Raw genomic sequence first — 20,107 nt, 5'->3', positions numbered from 1 at the left:
GGGCTGTTTGTTAAAAATACTGTAGGGGGCGCTATAGCATGTGCAGTGCCGAGATGCATACAGTGTTGTTCCTTGGGTCAATGGTGATGTGTGTGGTAATTTTTGTGAGCATTGGAGTATTCCTAACCTGTCAGAAAGGGCTTTGTTTTTCATGGCGATATTTGGTTGCTACGGCAACAGCGTTGCATGAAATGTCACACCCTTCACAGTGTGTGATTGTCAAGAGGTGAAGACTCGACTGACCAATTTCCAGCATGATATCACCAAGTTTGGGGCCATTGTACCTGAAAATATAAGGCCTTAAACTTACTATTACCAACAGGTGTCGCTATGACTTTTTCAAAATTTATGAGTGTGGATGTGTTCAGACTGGACCTGGTATCCAGCATGTGAAGTCTGAGGCACATAGGATGTTGTTCAGCTGAGATATGAATCGTTAAATTTTCATGGCGAATCATCGAAATTGGTTTGGCCGCCACAGACACGCCCTTTGATGACAAGTCACCATTTTCACTGGGATGCATCATCAATGTGTTTAGGCTGTTGTCACTGCATTTGAAGTGAATATGATCAACCGGGTAACAATAGGGCATGAAAGTGTAAAAGATGTCTATTTCCTGAAACCACAAGGTGGCGCTATGACTGTCAATGAATATCCCTATGTGGATGACATCAGAACAGGACTGTCATCATACATGTAAAGTTTCAGGCAGATTGGAGCATGTTGAGAAGAATTAGACACCAATTCCTGTTTCATGGCGAAGGATCAGTTGTTTGAGGCTCCGCCATGGCCACACCTTTTGGCTTCTGGTTGAGTTTTTGATAACTTTTCATCAGAAAGGTCTGGTGCATGTACTGGCCAAATTTCAGTTCTCTCAGACTTATCCACTAGAGCTATAAATTTTGACAAATGTACAGCAAATTCAAGATGGCCGACTTCCTGTTGGGTTTAGGGTGTGGCTGTGATTGACTTTTTGGTGTGTCCTGATGTGGTGCATATGCCCACCAAATATTGTAGCTGTAAATAAAACATTGTGGAAGTTGGCCTAATGACCACTTTTTCAATTTTGCAGGTGGCGCTATAGAGCCATTTTTCCACACATATGCGGAACTCCCATAAAATGTCAAATTTTTCGCCAGTCCTGATGTGCACGCCAAATTTCACGCGTTTTGGAATATGATAAGGCCGCCAAAAAGGCAAGTCATTTCCCGAGGAGCGATTAAGTTTGAAAAATTTACAGCAAATTGAAGATGGCCGACTTCCTGTTGGGTTTAGGGCGTGGCTGTAATTGACTTTTTGGTGTGTCCTGAAGTTGTGCATATGCCCACCAAATATTGTAGCTGTACATGAAACATTGTGGCAGTTGGCCTAATGACTACTTTTTCAAGTTTGCAGGTGGCGCTATAGAGCCATTTTGCCACGCACATGCGCAACTCCCATAAAATATCAAATTTTTCGCCAGTCCTGATGTGCACGCCAAATTTCACGCGTTTTGGAGTATGATAAGGCCGCCAAAAAGCCAATTTACTTTACGGGAGAAAAAAAAAAAAAATAATAATAATAATAATTAAAGCTGCAAGCAGCGATGGACGGGTCCTCGCATCCACGCTGGTCGGTGAATCCACGCATGTCCACCAGGTGGCGCTGTGACTGAGAGTGTATGTCGGCCTCTGAATCGCATCTGGACCAGAGTCCAATCATACATGTAAAATTTCAGCCAGACTGTAGCATGTTCAGAGCAGTTATAGAGCATTTCCTGTCTATCCACCAGGTGGCGCTGTAACTCAGAGTGTATTTCACACAGTGGATGTGATGAGGGTTGGACTCTGATCACTCATGAAAAGTTTCAGGCTGATTTGATGATGTAGAGGCCAGTTATACAGCATTTACTGTCCCTCCAACAGGTGGCGCCGCGACTGAGAGTGTCTGTTGGCCTGTTGATGTGATCAGGATTGGATTGTGATCACACATGGAAAGTTTGAGGCAGATTGGAGCATGCAGAGGAGAGTTATACAGCAGTTGATGTTTCATGGCGAAGCATCAAAACGCTGATGGTCGCCATGGCCACGCCATTTGGCTTCTGGTTAAACTTTTGATAACTTTTCATCACCAAGTCCTGCTGTGTGGACTGACAAAATTTCAGGTCTCCTGGAATTATCCCCTAGGAGGTATTAACTCTCAAAAAAGAGAAAAATCATCAAAAATCTCACAATTAATCCAAGATGGCCGACTTCCTGTTGGGTTTAGGACATGGCTCCAAGAGGCTTTTTTGTGCGTCCTGATGTGCTCTATAAGCCTCCCAAACTTCATGGATGTAGGTGAAATGTGCTGGGGGGGCTGTTTGTTAAAAATACTGTAGGGGGCGCTATAGCATGTGCAGTGCCGAGATGCATACGGTGTCGTTCCTTGGGTCGATGGTGATGTGTGTGGTAATTTTTGTGAGCATTGGAGTATTCCTAACCTGTCAGAAAGGGCTTTGTTTTTCATGGCGATATTTGGTTGCTACGGCAACAGCGTTGCATGAAATGTCACACCCTTCACAGTGTGTGATTGTCAAGAGGTGAAGACTCGACTGACCAATTTCCAGCATGATATCACCAAGTTTGGGGCCATTGTACCTGAAAATATAAGGCCTTAAACTTACTATTACCAACAGGTGGCGCTATGACTTTTTCAGAATTTATGAGTGTGGATGTGTTCAGACTGGACCTGGTGTCCAGCATGTGAAGTCTGAGGCAGATAGGATGTTGTTCAGCTGAGATATGAATCGTTAAATTTTCATGGCGAAACATCAAAATTGGTTTGGCCGCCACAGACACGCCCTTTGATGACAAGTCACCATTTTCACTGGGATGCATCATCAATGTGTTTAGGCTGTTGTCACTGCATTTGAAGTGAATATGATCAACCGGGTAACAATAGGGCATGAAAGTGTAAAATATGTCTATTTCCTGAAACCACAAGGTGGCGCTATGACTGTCAATGAATATCCCTATGTGGATGACATCAGGACAGGACTGTCATCATACATGTAAAGTTTCAGGCAGATTGGAGCATGTTGAGAAGAATTAGACACCAATTCCTGTTTCATGGCGAAGGATCAGTTGTTTGAGGCTCCGCCATGGCCACACCTTTTGGCTTCTGGTTGAGTTTTTGATAACTTTTCATCAGAAAGGTCTGGTGCATGTACTGGCCAAATTTCAGTTCTCTCAGACTTATCCACTAGGAGCTATAAATTTTGACAAATGTACAGCAAATTCAAGATGGCCGACTTCCTGTTGGGTTTAGGGTGTGGCTGTGATTGACTTTTTGGTGTGTCCTGATGTGGTGCATATGCCCACCAAATATTGTAGCTGTAAATAAAACATTGTGGAAGTTGGCCTAATGACCACTTTTTCAATTTTGCAGGTGGCGCTATAGAGCCATTTTTTCACACATATGCGCAACTCCCATAAAATATCAAATTTTTCGCCAGTCCTGATGTGCACGCCAAATTTCACGCGTTTTGGTTCATGATAAGGCCGCCAAAAAGGCAAGTCATTTCCCGAGGAGCGATTAAGTTTGAAAAATTTACAGCAAATTGAAGATGGCCGACTTCCTGTTGGGTTTAGGGCGTGGCTGTAATTGACTTTTTGGTGTGTCCAGATGTTCTGCATATGCCCACCAAATATTGTAGCTGTACATGAAACATTGTGGCAGTTGGCCTAATGACTACTTTTTCAAGTTTGCAGGTGGCGCTATAGAGCCATTTTGCCACGCACATGCGCAACTCCCATAAAATATCAAATTTTTCGCCAGTCCTGATGTGCATGCCAAATTTCACGCGTTTTGGAGTATGATAAGGCCGCCAAAAAGCCAATTTACTTTACGGGAGAAAAAAAAAAAAAAATAATAATAATAATAATAATAATAATAAACCCTAGGGTTTCAATAGGGTCCTTGGCACCGCTGGTGCCTTGGACAGTCGGTGCCCTGGCACCGCCTGTCCTTCGCACCCTCGGTGCTCGGACCCTAATAATAAACCCTAGGGTTTCAATAGGGTCCTTGGCACCGCTGGTGCCTTGGACAGTCGGTGCCCTGGCACCGCCTGTCCTTCGCACCCTCGGTGCTCGGACCCTAATAATAAACCCTAGGGTTTCAATAGGGTCCTTGGCACCGCTGGTGCCTTGGACAGTCGGTGCCCTGGCACCGCCTGTCCTTCGCACCCTCGGTGCTCGGACCCTAATAAACCCTCGGGTTTCAATAGGGTCCTTGGCACCGCTGGTGCCTTGGACAGTCGGTGCCCTGGCACCGCCTGTCCTTCGCACCCTCGGTGCTCGGACCCTAATAATAATAAACCCTAGGGTTTCAATAGGGTCCTTGGCACCGCTGGTGCCTTGGACAGTCGGTGCCCTGGCACCGCCTGTCCTTCGCACCCTCGGTGCTCGGACCCTAATAATAATAAACCCTAGGGTTTCAATAGGGTCCTTGGCACCGCTGGTGCCTTGGACAGTCGGTGCCCTGGCACCGCCTGTCCTTCGCACCCTCGGTGCTCGGACCCTAATAATAATAAACCCTAGGGTTTCAATAGGGTCCTTGGCACCGCTGGTGCCTTGGACAGTCGGTGCCCTGGCACCGCCTGTCCTTCGCACCCTCGGTGCTCGGACCCTAATAATAATAATAATAATAAACCCTAGGGTTTCAATAGGGTCCTTGATACCGCTGGTGCCTTGGACAGTCGGTGCCCTGGCACCGCCTGTCCTTCGCACCCTCGGTGCTCGGACCCTAATAATAATAAACCCTGGGGTTTCAATAGGGTCCTTGGCACCGCTGGTGCCTTGGACAGTCGGTGCCCTGGCACCGCCTGTCCTTCGCACCCTCGGTGCTCAGACCCTAGTAATAAGCCCTAGGGTTTCAATAGGGTCCTTGGCACCGCTGGTGCCTTGGACACTCGGTGCCCTGGCACCGCCTGTCCTTCGCACCCTCGGTGCTCGGACCCTAATAATAATAATAATAATAATAATAATAATAAACCCTAGGGTTTCAATAGGGTCCTTGGCACCGCTGGTGCCTTGGACAGTCGGTGCCCTGGCACCGCCTGTCCTTCGCACCCTCGGTGCTCGGACCCTAATAACGGACAGTTGTTTTGTTTTTTGCCGCTTTCAGTCGCCTTGTTGTTCCCCAGCTTGTACTTCTCCATCAGTTTACTTGAACGTAAACACAGACCCGGCGGCGGCGGCAGCAGGGAGGGGGGATTTGAATGCCAGCGCGCGATTGGTCGATGCAGTCGTCCTATCAGAGGGGGGCAAAATATGATTCCGGGCATCAGATTAGCGCGGGGGGGTTAAAGATGATCGGGCGGCGGCAATTTGACCGGAAAAGACTGAACAGGCGATATGAGTGGTTTTCAAAAGAAAGGCCGGGAGACGGGAGTGGTGGGGAAAAGATGATTCAGGCGAAGCGATTGCCCCCCGTGTGCGGACGAGCGTCCTCTAGGTACCGCCATGCCGCCCTATGCACACACACACACAAAAAAAATTATTCATCAATAAGCACTTTTTTGTTTTTTGTTTTTTACCACGAAGCATATTAGAATGACTGAAATGAGCGGACAACAGACCAGACAAATTACTATGATAGAAACTGTTGCATCCAGATCCGTTAGAGCACTGAAAGAATGAAGGTAAATTAGATTATTTATTCTACCAAGGAACACGGCGGAGTTATGTGACGATCGGCGTGTGTGAATTATTCCTCTGTTTGTAACATTACTTGAAAACAGACTAAAGGATTTGAATGAAATTTTCAGGGTCAGTCAGAAATGGCACAAGGACCAAGTGATTAGACTTCGGCAGTGATACAGCTTAAAGTTTGGATCTATGAATTTGTTAAGGATTTCCCATTGAGACAGCGGCACAGCATCTGATAGCGGCATGGTAAACATGGCAACAAGTGAACGCTATCTCAGCAGCCTGCTGATGATCAAATCGTTGCGATCCTACAACAAATCCACCACCGTGGACGTATCGGAAATGATACAATGAACAGTTGATTAAATTGTGGGGGTGTTTCTGAGTCCCATCAATTCCCGTCGCCCGCTACATGTTTACGTCACGCAATTCGGTATGTACACATGCATAACACACACCTGTGTTCAGCTCAAGGTCAGGGAATGAACAGTCTTGGTGGAGTACTGTGCTCTCTCAGTGCCGTTCTTGTTAATTGACGCGACAAGCCGCGAGCATGTGTGTGTGAACATGTGTGTGATGGGAAGTGAAATTAATTTTTTAAGCTAATGACAGATATGTCCAAATATGATTCATTCAATAGTAAATTATCATTTTGTGCCGCAAATCTACCAACCACGTCATATTAAACCAGTATCTGGCTGCTGCTAATTTCCCACCGTGATATGCCAGCTTTTGTGTAAATGGGTTGGAATGCTAAATAATTAATTTCGGAATAAATATTGTCACTTACAATGTTGAAACATGTTCTACAAGCTGGAAAAAATACAGCTTTTTAGCAGTTGTCGCTGTCTCCCGCAGTTTCATCACAATAAATAAGCTTAAAACATTGCAATTTTTATAGCAATTTTTTAGAAAAGCTGCCACGAAGTCAGGCATTTTTGGCCACAATGATCTCAAAAAACGACTGCGAAATCCTGGAGGGACTGATTTCTGAACATTGTTAGCTTTTTATCAGAGATGGGCAAGTGTAGTGTGATCTAGTTTATTTACCTGCAGTTCCTCTTCCAGGAGATTCTCTCTGTGCTCGTGAAGGTAATTGTGACTCAGTACATCTGCAATGCGAAGCTCTTTTCCTCGCTTGTAAGTTACAGACACACTGTACTTCTGCGACCACAGCAACATCCTCTGCAGCCTCATGGGAGCCTGATGCAGCGGTTTCTTGAAGATGCTTTCCAGAGGTTTGTGGTCACTTTCAACCTGGATCTCTCTGGTACATACTGATGGATTTTTTTGCATCCATACACGATGGCGAGCAACTCCTTTTCTGTCTGACTGTACCTGCGTTGACAATCTGTGAGTGCTCTTGATCTATATGCCACAGGTTGTCCATCTTGCAGTATCACAGCTCTGACGCCTTCTGAGCTGGTATCTACAGACAGCGTCATAGCTTTGTTGACATAATATTTCAGAGTGGGGGCTCCTGTGATCAGCTTTTTTAGCAGATCAAAGCTCTGTTGTTGAGGCTCCTCCCAGTGCCATTCTATTTCTCCCCGCAGCAGTTTCCTTAGTGGTGCAGATATCTTGAACAGATTTGGAATAATTTTATACAGATATCAAACAATTCCTATAAATCACATTTATTACTGCTTATCAGCAGGTGGAGGTAGTTGGACAATGGCTCTAATTTTCTCATCATCAGGCGACGGTCCATCTGCGCTGAGTGTATGGCCAATGTACTTGACTTCTGTCATTCTGAACTTGCACTTGTTTTTGTTGAATCTGAGGCCATTTTCCTCTGCTTTTTGCAGTAACTTTAGCAGCCTGTTGTCATTTTGCTCAAGCAAGTCTCCCCAGACCAACAGATGGAAAGGACTGCAGATGGAAATTAGCTCTGTGCTAAATCTGGTGCAGGCATCTTTTTCATGTTACTGCACATTGTCCTTTTAAATAAACTAAACTAAAAAAAAGATCATCAATGATGTTGACTACACCATCTAACGCCTCGATCATTTGTTCCATCGCTCTTTGGAACACTTCACTGGCTGAAGATATACCCAAGGGAAGGTGCTTAAAGTGGTATCTGCCAATGGTTGTGTTGAACATGCACAGCATAGAGCTCTCTTCATCTAGTTTTATTTGATAAAACCCCTGGTTTGCATCCAACACAGAAAAATACTTTGTATTCGGCATGCGTGACACCACTTCATATACTGTGAGAAGCAGATAATGTTCTCTTCTTATTGCTGTGTTCAGATCTTTAGGATCTATGCAAATCCTCTTTTTTTGGGAGTGACAGCTGTCACCATGGTGTTCATCCACTGAGTTGGGTCAAACTGTTATAACATCTGATTGTTCCATCTTGTGAAGCTGCTTGATGACTCTGTCTCTCGGAGCAACTGAGGGGGCCTTGTGGAGGAGACGGGGGGGGTGGGGTGGGGGGTACCAAAATTAATACCTGGATATATAGCAGATTTTTTCTAGGCTCACAGTAGTCTTTGAACTTTTGCTTCAGAGGAGCTATTTTGTTCCTCTCATCATTGGTTAAGCCAAACGTGTTACTCACTTTAATAGCTTCTTCCCCCGCAACATGCAGAAATATCGCACATTGCACTTCTTCTGACTTCCTGGCTACGCCGATAGCAATAGCAAACAGTTCATAGCACGATAGCCACATTCTCCAATTGCTCGCGAGATTCCCTTGTAGGCTCAAACTCGATGGAGGTTTGAAGTGTGCCATAATTGCCGTTTCTTCTGACACCATGTGACATTTAGTGGTTTTTGAAATAACTTGACAGGAGGACCAAGTGTACGAACAGCAGTGAGTCAATCATTTATTATTATCGATCACCGTTGTCCGTGTGATACCGGAAGTCATATCCTTCTTCCACGTCCAGTTACTTTTCACAATAAAACAACAGTAACTGTATAACAATGCACTGCAGTTGTCTTCAATTTCTTGTTCGTTTTAATGCCTGGTACAACTAAAGGTACATTTGTTTGGACAAACATAATGATAACAACAAAAATAGCTCATTGGAGTTTAATATAAGAGCTGATATCTAGCCATTTTCCATGGATTTCTTGATAATAACCAAAATCACTTAAGTTTTTCCATCAATAGCTATGGCATTGTACTGCCAAAAACAGTGCTTTTAGACATTCCATGTCGTCTTTTCTGTCTGTTTTAGTCACATGATACACACAGAAGTTAGTACTTGATTGCATAACCATTGTTTTGCATGTCTGCAGGCATGCGTCTTGGCTTGCTCTCCACCAGCTTCTGACATTGTTTTGCTGTCACAGCAGCCTATTCCTGTTACACAAATTCAAACACGTGCTTTGTTTATGGGCTTGTGGTTCTCCATTTTGCGTTTGATGATTTTCCACATATTTTCAATTGGATTTAGATCTGGTGATTGAGCGGGCCAAGGCATGGTTCCAATGTTCTAGTTTTCCATCCATGCTTTAACTGATCTTGCCATGTGGCAAGGGGTATTGTCTTGTTGGAAAATCCAGTCATTAGAGGCAGAAAAGAGTTTTCCAGCTGATGGAAGAAGACTGTTTTCAAGAGTAGACCTGGGGGCCTGTTTCACGAAGCAGGTTCAAGAAACTCTGAGTTTCATCCTCAACTCTGAGTTGATCTACTCTGAGATAGAAAACTCTGAGTTTTCGGTTTCACAACAGCTGGTTGGAGTTGGTTTAATTAACCTGGAGTAATTTGACCCGGAGTTAAGCGTGTGCACCGCAACTCTGAAAAGACAGCATCAATGGAACCCCGATTCGACGAGTCACCATGGAAACGGGGAAGCGAAAGGCTGCGTTTTTGAACTGGAAGTTTTTAACGCGCTCATATGGGGAGTTTGAACATGTTTTTAGAAAGAAGTGCAACACCGCTGCAGCTGCAAAAGAGAGGGAGACGGCATGGAGAACACTGCTGCCCGGATCAGTACGTAAGTTTAAATGTAGTCCTTTGTAATAGTAATAATATTACAGGGAATAACTGTCTGAATGGTAGCCTAGTAAGTTATTTCATTTAGGTGAAATCTCGCGAGGGAGAAGCGCACGGGGCAGCAGCTTAAGATGAAATATAAAAACATTGTTCAAACAGGTCAGACCTCGGCATTATTTCATGGAGGTACTTCATGTTGATCATGTTTTACATTGTAAAGTAGCCTAAATATTAAGTGGCTGTTTGACTGTGCAGTTGTTTTATCCACACATAGCCTAAATGTCTGCATCCATATCATGTCCTGTTAAATAATTAAGCCTATTTAAACTAACATAGACTTCTGCTCAGCCAACAGAAAGAAAGCAGATGCCTGTAAAACGGTGATATAAAAGGTCATGGATGCGCATATATAGATATATATATATATATATGTATATATATATATATATATATATATATGATTATTTAATTCTGTTTTGTGTCTTTTTTTGTCTTTTGGCCCCTTCACACCATAAAAGACCTTGTAACTAAGTAGGCAACACTCCAAAGATTTATCCAAATGGTAGTTTAAGTTTTATACAGAGGTATGTTTCTGATAGTTCTCTTCCCATTCACATTTTGGGTGGAATATAGAGTATGACATTTAGCATACACTGAAGTATTGCACATTCTCATCTTTTTTTAGCAGAGCATGGCTGGACAGCAGCAGGATGGTCCCTCAACGTCCACGGCACGGACTGACACAGTGAGATGGATGTTCAGGAAACACCAGAGCTTCATTCTGTGGAATTCATGTGCGACTGTATAAGTTAATGTCCTCTATGTGTTCCCAGTTATCAGTAAAACAGATCTACAAACTGCTTTTGCTGAGAAAAATCCAAAAAACAGATTAGGAGGGCAGATCTGGAAATTGAAATACTGGAGCACAAGTTAGAGGTGGTGATGGTCACAGGTGAATTATGTTAACTACTGGAACATTAACTGAACTATCTCTTTTATTTGTAGGAAATAAAGAAGACCAAATGAAATGTGTATCATGTCTTTATTTGCTGTGGTGGTGATGATGGTGACTTAAACTCTAAAGTGATTATTGCATATGGTGTCTCTGACTGCTCTGCTGTCCTGGATAGCTGCAGGTGGATGGGGTCATCATCTGGGTCTTCAGTTTGTAGGGCAGGGTGTTGCTCTCCTCTAATAGTGGTAATATTATGAAGAACAACACATGCCACAGTAATATCACAGGCCCTCTCAGGGGTCATCCTGAGGAGACGTAGGCACTGGAAACGGGCTTTCAGCAGGCCTGTGGTCATCTCCACCCGGGCTCTGGTCCTGCAGTGAGTCCGGTTGAAGTTCTGTTGGGGGCCTGGTTGAGGGTCAGGGTATGAGGTCATCAGCCTGGGTTGTCATGGTAACCCCTGTCACCCAGCAGAAGGCCATCAAACTCTCCTGTAATGTATAGTGGCTACATCAGAGTATATTAAAGGAGAGAGACAAGAGAATTCTATTGTGAAAATCTTTAGGCTGCTGACCACGCTGCAGTCTGTTGCTCAGGTTAGACTCTCCATAAATCATTGAGTCATGAACAGACCCAGACCGCTTGGCCTCCACATTAGAAATCACATATGATCTGGACAGTGCAGAGAATGACAGATGTTGAACTATGATGCAGTCTTTAACATTTAGAAACAGTAGTCAGTCGACCTGTAGCCTACCTGCACATTTATGCTGTGAATGGACTTCCTATTCAAGATGTGAGGGAGCTGTAATGGGGATGTGTGTGCATCTATGCATCCAATCACACTGGGAAATCCTAAAAGAAATTAAAATGATGACCTTGAGGTTGAATAACCAAGAGGAGGTGTTTTGGAAAATCTAGACCCTGGACATGAGGTATATGTATTTTGTATATTATTATTGTCATTATCATTTCTGTCCTTTTGTTGTTGTTTTTAAAAAAAAATTATGATTATTATTACTATTATTATTCATTCAGTTTATTTTATTGTCTTAGTGTGTTTGTTCTACTGTTCTATGATTTGTTTTGTTCTAAAAAGCAATAAAAAGTTAATTACCAAAAAAAAAAAAAAAGAAATTTAAATGACTCATCCCAGTCTGAGGTTGCAGCACGATGTCATTAACAGAATATGATTTAAAATGAATTTAACAGATCTCTACATCATTCACCTGCAATCCTGTGGAACTCCTCCTTGATGCTCTGACAGGTTTATGTCCAGGGAAAACCACAATGATGAGTTAAAGCCGTTTCAGGGCCAGGAACACTTTTCTGAATGTCCTCCATACAGTTGCCTTACTCTGCATCTCCGACATTATATAAAAACTTCCATTTGCAAAGAACCGCAGCGCAACACACAATATCTGCTGGATGTGAGAGCATGACTGCGGCTGGTAATGTAAATGTAAGGACGGATTAGGTTGTTTATGTAGATTATGGACTTGAAACGAGTACGAAACGGTACCGCTCAAACCGATAATTGTCCGGAAATGCGAGAACATTTATGCGCGGTCTGATAACAATCTACCGACGAATATTTAATTATCTGTGCAGTAATGCTGCTCCTATATCCACTGGATCGTTAATAAGGAGAAGAAGGAGGAGTAGCAGTGGAAGTAGGTATGTCCACAGTGTCAAATCTGTTAAAGAACAAGTTGAGTTCGTCAGCCCTTTCCACATCACCTACTATTGGCTCCCTTTTCTTTTTATTGTTGTGTCCAGAGATGGTATTGATTCCTCTCCACACATCACGGATGTTGCTGTGTTGAAAATTCTTCTCTATCTTCTTTTTGTATTCTAGCTTTGCCACCTTCAGTCTCCTCTTCAACTCATGTTGCACTTCTTTGAGCCGTTCTTTGTCAAGTATAAGTAAATATAAACAATCAAGACAATTCAGACATATATAAATAAGAAATGTTGAAACAAGTTCAAACAAAACAAAAGAAGGAAAAGGAAAAAACAGATCAGGAATGGCTGTCTTGGAGATTTTCAGTTTTTTCGCTACCTTTCTCTCACTCATGCCAATTTCCAACAGTGCCAAGATGGCTGTATTTATGACTTCACATAATTGTTATGTTTTAGGTGTTATGTGAGAGCTGGCAATTTCTGAGTTGTGTTACAGTTTGAATGTAAGCAGGAAACCACTCTAGGCCTTTGGATGTGCAGTGCTGCTTGTGGCATGAAATGACCTCTTACAGTGGTATGGAAAAGTTTGGGCACCCCTGATAATTTTCAAGATTTTCCTTGATAAATCACTGGTTGTTCGGATCAGCAATTTCAGTTAAATATATCATATAGCAGATGAACACAGTGATATTTGATAAGTGAAATGAAGTTTATAGGATTCACAGAAAGTGTGCAATAATTATTTAAACAAAAGTAGGCAGGTGCATAAATTTGGGCGTCCCATCCATCCATCCATTCTCTATACACTGCTTTATCCTTACTCGGGTCGCGGGGGGTGCTGGAGCCTAACTCAGCTGAGTCGGGCGAAGGCAGGGTACACCCTGGACAGGTCGCCAGTCTGTTGCAGGGCTACATATACAGACAATCAAACTCACATTCACACCTATGGACAATTTAGAGTAATCAATTAACCTCAGCATATTTTTGGACTGTGGGAGGAAGCCGGAGTACCCGGAGAAAACCCACGCATGCACAGGGAGAACATGCAAACTCCATGCAGAAAGATCCCAGGCCCACCCCGGGATTTGAACCGCGGATCTTCTTGCTGCAAGGCGAAAGTGCTAACCCCTATTCCACTGTGCAGCCCTTGGGCATCCCAACAGAAAAATTACATCAATATTTAGTAGATCCTCCTTTTGCAGAAATAACATCCTCTAAACACTTCCTATAGCTTTCAATGAGGGTCTGGATTCTGGTTGAAGGTATTTTTGACCATTCTTCTTTACAAACATCTCCAGTTCAGTCAGGTTTGATGGTTCCTGGGCATGGACAGCCTGCTTTTAATCAAACCACAGATTTTCAATAATATTCAGGTCTGGGGACTGAGATGGCCATTCCAGAACGTTGTACTTGTTCCTCTGCATGAATGCCTTTGTAGAATTTGAGCAATGTTTAGGGTCATTGTCTTGTTAAAGTATCCAGCCCCTGTGCAACTTCAACTTTGTCACTGATTCTTGAACATTGTTGGCAAGTATCTGCTGATACCGACTGGAATCCATGTGACCTTCAGCTTAAACAAGATTGCCAGTACCTGCACTGGCCACACAGCCCCACAGCATGATGGAACCACCACCAAATTTTACTGTGGATAGCAAGTGTTTGTCTTGAAATGCTGTGTTCTTCATCCGCCATGCATACCGCCCCTTGTTATGTCCAAATAACTCAATTTTAGGTTCATCAGTCCACAGCACCTTATTCCAAATGGCTTGTCCAAATGTGCTTTAGCATACCTTAAGCAACTCTGTTTGTGGCATGTGCGCAGAAAAGGCTTATTCCGCATTACTCTCCCATACAGCATCCCCTTTGTGCAAAATGCGCTGAATAGTTGCACAGTGACACCATCTGCAGCAAGATCATGTTGTAGGTCTTTGGAGCTGGTCTGTGGGTTGAGTTTGACTGTTCTCACCATCCTTCACCTCTGCTTATCCAAGATTTTTCTTGGCCTGCCACTTCGGGCCTTAACTAGAACGGTGCCTGTGGTCTTCCATTTCCTCACGATGTTCCTCACAGTGGAAACTGACAGCTGAAATCTCTGAGCTAGCTTTTTGTATCCTTCCCCTAAACCATGATGCTGAACAATCTTTGCTTTCAGGTCATTTGACAGTTGTTTTGAGGCTCCCATGTTGTCACTTTTCAGAGAAGATGCAAAGAGGAGAACAACTTACAATTGGCCACCTTAAATACCCTTTCTTGTGATTGGCTTCACCTGTGTATGTAGGTCAAGGGTCAGTGAGCTTACCAAACAAATTTTGTGTTCCAATAATTAGTGCTAAAGGTATTCAAATCAATAAAACAACAAGCAGGGTTCTCGCCAGCGCATTTCAGCGTAACGGGCCGTTACGCTGTCAGTTTAAAAGATTACGCTGTGATTAGGGCTGCTACACTGCCTTTCAAGTTGTGGTATTGTGTTTTGAGCACATTTGCTTGCGTAATATTTCCATATTTATGTGAGAAAACTTCTTTATTGGGGGAGTTGGCGCTGTGAAAGAGAGTTATTTTGACAGATAACGCCATGTATGTTTGTTTTTATCGAATGGGTGCCTATCTAGGTTAATTTATGTCTCCCCACCTCAGCCGTACTTTCCTGTCGATTGACCCGTTTCCGTCTAAAATTAAGAGTCGCTTCCAATCTCGGGGTTACAATTAGCATGTCTTGGTTGTTTCCGTGATGCCATGTATGGTGAATAATGACCTAAATCACAAGCATTTGGAGCAACTGCGTGACACTCATTTGCTGACATCTGGGCCGTCAGCTCACGAGATTTAATGAAGGCTATTGCGTGTGCGCATAGCAGATTTCTCGGGACCTGCCATTACGCTGTAAAAAAATCCTGGTGTGAACCCTGACAAGGGTGCCCAAATTTATGCACCTGCCTACTTTTGTTTCAATAATTATTGCACACTTTCTGAAAATCCTATAAACTTCACTTCTCATATATCACTGTGTTCATCTGCTATATATGTTTAACTGAAATTGCTGATCCGAACAACCAGTGATTTATCAAGGAAAATCTTGAAAATTATCAGGGGTGCCCAAACTTTTGCATACCAATGTATATACCCCGGGAATACAATGAAGCTTCAGCATGTCAAATAGGACAAAGTATTATGTAATCAGCAGCATTTTTGTTGTGTTCAATGTATTCTTCAGGTAATATACCTTTAGTGGTACCAGGCATTAACATAAGCAAGAAATTGAAGAAAACAAAGGTGGTCTTATATTTTTCCATGACTGTATTTGGCTAGGGTTTGTTTGATTCTGACATGTTTGTCCTTGAGTGTGAGTTTTTATTCAGAATCGGACTCTGAATGCATTCGAATCAGTGTCACTGCGGATCAATATGCCTGGCATATGCCCGACTGTAATAACCAAAAAGCTGCTTAGCGTCCTTTATATGAAAAATATTTATTAAAACATTTATTATGTAAACAAGTTTGCATTTAAAGAGTTAAAATGCTAAAAATGAATGAATGGTTGGTATGATGTTCATGATCAAGACAAATGTTGGTTAAAAATTCAACTCTATGAAAGTGGAAAATAATATTACATATAGTATTTAAATGGTAGTTTTTTTTGTCAAAGGCATTTTAGCCCTTAAGGTCTTTAGTGTTTCTTTTTTAATTTTTCTTCCAAAATCTGACACTACACAAAATATAGGAATGTATCAGAATCGATGTTGTTGCTAATCACTGATATCACAGATATCAATAATATTAACTTTAAAAAAAATCACCTCGAAAATAATTCATTTTTTGTGTTTTTCTTCTTTTACAAAAACAAAAGAAATACTGGCATCATATAAATAAACAGGCATTTAAAGGAATAAAATTAATCAATGTCTGGTTGTTGTGTTCAGGGCTGATGTGGAAAATATTATTAATATATATCAGTTTATAGTTTATTGGCAGTTTTTTTAACAGAAACATTTTTGTCCAGAAGGTCCTCTGTCTAACTTCTTTATGTTGATGCCTAAGCTGTAGTGTCTCCTGTGGATATCCTTATTTTGTTTACATTATGCTTTAGTTCTATGGTGAATTCTGTGTCTTGCTCTCTTTATTTAGATGAACTGTCAAGACGATCACCATGCTCCAGTGAGAGTGTTGGTGACAGGAGGGTCTGGCTTAGTGGGAAGGGCCATACAACACGTGGTTGAAGAAGAAGGAGGAGCCAAGGAGGGGAGGAATGGATTTTTCTCTCCTCAAAAGATGCAAACCTCATGTGAGAGCCACACCTTTTCTTAGGCCTGTATTATGAAATAAGTTAAACATGCCCAGGATTAAGACAAGGGGATAAAAACAGCAAAAGACACTTTTTTAGTGCTATAATAAAACTGTTGTTTGGTTCCGGTTAAATGGATAAAAAGAATATTTGGATCTCCAGATGGTATAATATGCTAACACATGTTTTGGTGAAAAACTGGAACCCAGTTCCTCCATTTTACTTAATCTTCTGGCGGTCTCCCCAGGAATGTGGACCAGACACGAGCAATATTTGAAAAGCACCAACCCACCCATGTCATCCACCTGGCTGCCATGGTGGGAGGGCTCTTCAAGAACATAAAATACAACCTGGACTTTTGGGTAGGAGGAAACTGCTTTTTTGCCTCTAAATAGACATTTATTTCTCCGCCAAGGAGTTATGTGACGATCTGTGTTGGTTTGTCTGTCTGTTAGAAACATTACTCAAAAATGGATTAATGGATATGGATGAAATTTTCAGGGAAGGTCAGAAATGACACAAGGACCAATTGATTACATTTTGTCTGTGATTTTGTTAAAGATTTCAGCCATCGGAAATTATAAAACCACTGACCAGCCTTGGCGGAGTACTATGCTTATTGAGTGCTTTTCTAGTTTGCAGTGTGTTGAAAATAATTTCGAGTTATGTTCAGATGTGTCATAATGATGCTACTGATGTTGTCCCCTCCAGAGGAACAACATCTACATAAACGATAATGTGCTGCAGGCAGCACATGAAGTGGGCGTAGTCAAGGTTGTTTCTTGCCTATCCACCTGCATCTTTCCAGATAAGACAGCCTATCCTATCGACGAGACCATGGTAAACTCCTACCCATGCTCTGCTCCATACTGTTGTATACATACTACATACAAATGGCATGCATACTGCATGTATCTATTTGTAAAGAGCAATTTAACCTTGATTGTCTTTATGCCAGATCCATAATGGCCCACCTCATGAGTCCAACTTTGGCTATGCCTATGCAAAGAGGATGATTGATGTTCATAACAGGTATGTGGACTCAACTAGTTGTTGGTTGTATACAATGACTAATTTTCTGGAAAAATAATTTTATCAGTTAAATTATTTAGCCAGATGAATTAGAACTGTCATGGTAATGTTAAATGGTGATTCTAAATCATCTGTGTGTCAAGTGGAATGTTTATGACATGTTCCTAGGGGGATCAATTAGAGTGCGACACTTGCCAGATCAAAGGTTGTTTGCAGTTGTATGTGTTTGCCGATGTGCAGTGTTAATAAAGTTCAGCTGAGGAGCTATATCGTCCACTCCATAGATATGAAGAGTAGATATGCCAGTGCGCTGTAGCAGCCCGCTAAGCGACGTGCCTTTGTGGCGGCCATCTTGGAGGGGGCAAAGTTCCCATTCAAAGCAATGCATGTACATTGAAAGTAAATCATAATTTGCTAATTTCTCAACCAATTTTCATGTGGTTTACTTTGTCAACGTCAAAACATGTGCTATTGATATAGAATATTTGATCTGAAAAAAAAATAACACCGATAAAGGCTTCCTACAAATGTAGCCTGCACTTATTCTTTAGGTCCAGAGGCCAGGGAATCTTTTCAGTTCAGCCATTGCACATATAAATGTAAATACTTAGATATGTAGAAAATGTTTTGAGATCAAAAGATTTAATTGTAAATGTAATCAATTTATTTATTATTAATATTAGTTATTATTAATTTATATCTCTCTCTCTGTAGGCTGTTACATAGATATAACAAGGAACTTGACTAGAACAGGATAGAGTTTATTGACATGAGATAAGATAAGATAATTCTTTATTACGCCCCGTGTCCGGGGAAATTTCCCATGTTACAGCACCATACATCATACAGTAGAACAACAATAGCAACAGTAAACAACAACAATATAATGATAATCATAATCACAATCACATACAGTGCCTTGCGAAAGTATTCGGCCCCCTTGAACTTTTCAACCTTTCGCCACATTTCAGGCTTCAAACATAAAGATATAAAATTTTAATTTTTTGTCAAGAATCAACAACAAGTGGGACACAATCGTGAAGTGGAACGAAATTTATTGGATATTTTATACTTTTTTAACAAATAAAAACCTGAAAAGTGGGGCGTGCAATATTATTCGGCCCCTTTACTTTCAGTGCTGCAAACTCACTCCAGAAGTTCAGTGAGGATCTCTGAATGATCCAATGTTGTCCTAAATGACTGATGATGATAAATAGAATCCACCTGTGTGTAATCAAGTCTCCGTATAAATGCACCTGCTCTGTGATAGTCTCAGGGTTCTGTTTAAAGTGCAGAGAGCATCATGAAGACCAAGGAACACACCAGGCAGGTCCCAGATACTGTTGTGGAGAAGTTTAAAGCCGGATTTGGATACAAAAAGATTTCCCAAGCTTTAAACATCTCAAGGAGCACTGTGCAAGCAATCATATTGAAATGGAAGGAGTATCAGACCACTGCAAATCTACCAAGACCCGGCCGTCCCTCTAAACTTTCACCTCGAACAAGGAGAAGACTGATCAGAGATGCAGCCAAGAGGCCCATGATCACTCTGGATGAACTACAGAGATCTACAGCTGAGGTGGGAGAGTCTGTCCATAGGACAACAATCAGTCGTACACTGCACAAATCTGGCCTTTATGGAAGAGTGGCAAGAAGAAAGCCATTTCTCAAAGATATCCATAAAAAGTCTTGTTTAAAGTTTGCCACAAGCCACCTGGGAGACACACCAAACATGTGGAAGAAGGTGCTCTGGTCAGATGAAACCAAAATCGAACTTTTTGGCCACAATGCAAAATGATATGTTTGGCGTAAAAGCAACACAGCTCATCACCCTGAACACACCATCCCCACTGTCAAACATGGTGGTGGCAGCCTCATGGTTTGGGCCTGCTTTTCTTCAGCAGGGACAGGGAAGATGGTTAAAATCGATGGGAAGATGAATGGAGCCAAATACAGGACCATTCTGGAAGAAAACCTGTTGGAGTCTGCAAAAGACCTGAGACTGGGACAGAGATTTATCTTCCAACAGGACAATGATCCAAAACATAAAGCCAAATCTACAATGGAATGGTTCATAAATAAACGTATCCAGGTGTTAGAATGGCCAAGTCAAAGTCCAGACCTGAATCCAATCGAGAATCTGTGGGCAGAGCTGAAGACTGCTGTTCACAAACGCTCTCCATCCAACCTCACTGAGCTCGAGCTGTTTTGCAAGGAAGAATGGGCAAGAATTTCAGTCTCTTGATGTGCAAAACTGATAGAGACATACCCAAGCGACTTGCAGCTGTAATTGCAGCAAAAGGTGGCTACAAAGTATTAATGCAAGGGGGTCGACGCCCCACTTTTCAGGTTTTTATTTGTTAAAAAAGTTTAAAATATCCAATAAATTTCGTTCCACTTCACGATTGTGTCCCACTTGTTGTTGATTGTTGACAAAAAATTAAAATTTTATATCTTTATGTTTGAAGCCTGAAATGTGGCGAAAGGTTGAAAAGTTCAAGGGGGCCGAATACGTTCACAAGGCACTGTATGTCCAGGA

At 42.1% G+C, this 20,107-nt stretch overlaps 1 protein-coding gene and 1 long non-coding RNA gene across 2 annotated transcripts in view; one reads left to right on the top strand and one right to left on the bottom strand.

The window, feature by feature from the left end:
• Positions 1-10,642: 10,642 nt before the first annotated feature.
• Positions 10,643-12,851, bottom strand: LOC127533684 (uncharacterized). The gene is made up of 2 exons (XR_007941444.1): positions 11,149-12,851; positions 10,643-11,065 (listed from the first exon to the last, which is right to left on the bottom strand). It is a non-coding gene; the product is annotated as an uncharacterized LOC127533684 (long non-coding RNA).
• A 3,528-nt stretch (positions 12,852-16,379) lies between these two features.
• Positions 16,380-20,107, top strand: part of LOC110970362 (GDP-L-fucose synthase) — a 29,239-nt gene continuing 25,511 nt past the window's right edge. Inside the window, 5 exon segments of the mRNA XM_051947337.1 lie at positions 16,380-16,488; positions 16,491-16,536; positions 16,784-16,898; positions 17,248-17,376; positions 17,495-17,568. Of these exon segments, the coding sequence (XP_051803297.1) occupies positions 16,380-16,488; positions 16,491-16,536; positions 16,784-16,898; positions 17,248-17,376; positions 17,495-17,568 (473 nt within the window).

This window comes from Acanthochromis polyacanthus, chromosome 4 (genome assembly GCF_021347895.1).
Source record: "Acanthochromis polyacanthus isolate Apoly-LR-REF ecotype Palm Island chromosome 4, KAUST_Apoly_ChrSc, whole genome shotgun sequence".
Lineage (NCBI taxonomy): Eukaryota > Metazoa > Chordata > Actinopteri > Pomacentridae > Acanthochromis > Acanthochromis polyacanthus.
The sequence above is the reverse complement of the archived record's forward strand: the minus strand, read 5'-3'. Positions and strand labels throughout refer to the sequence as shown.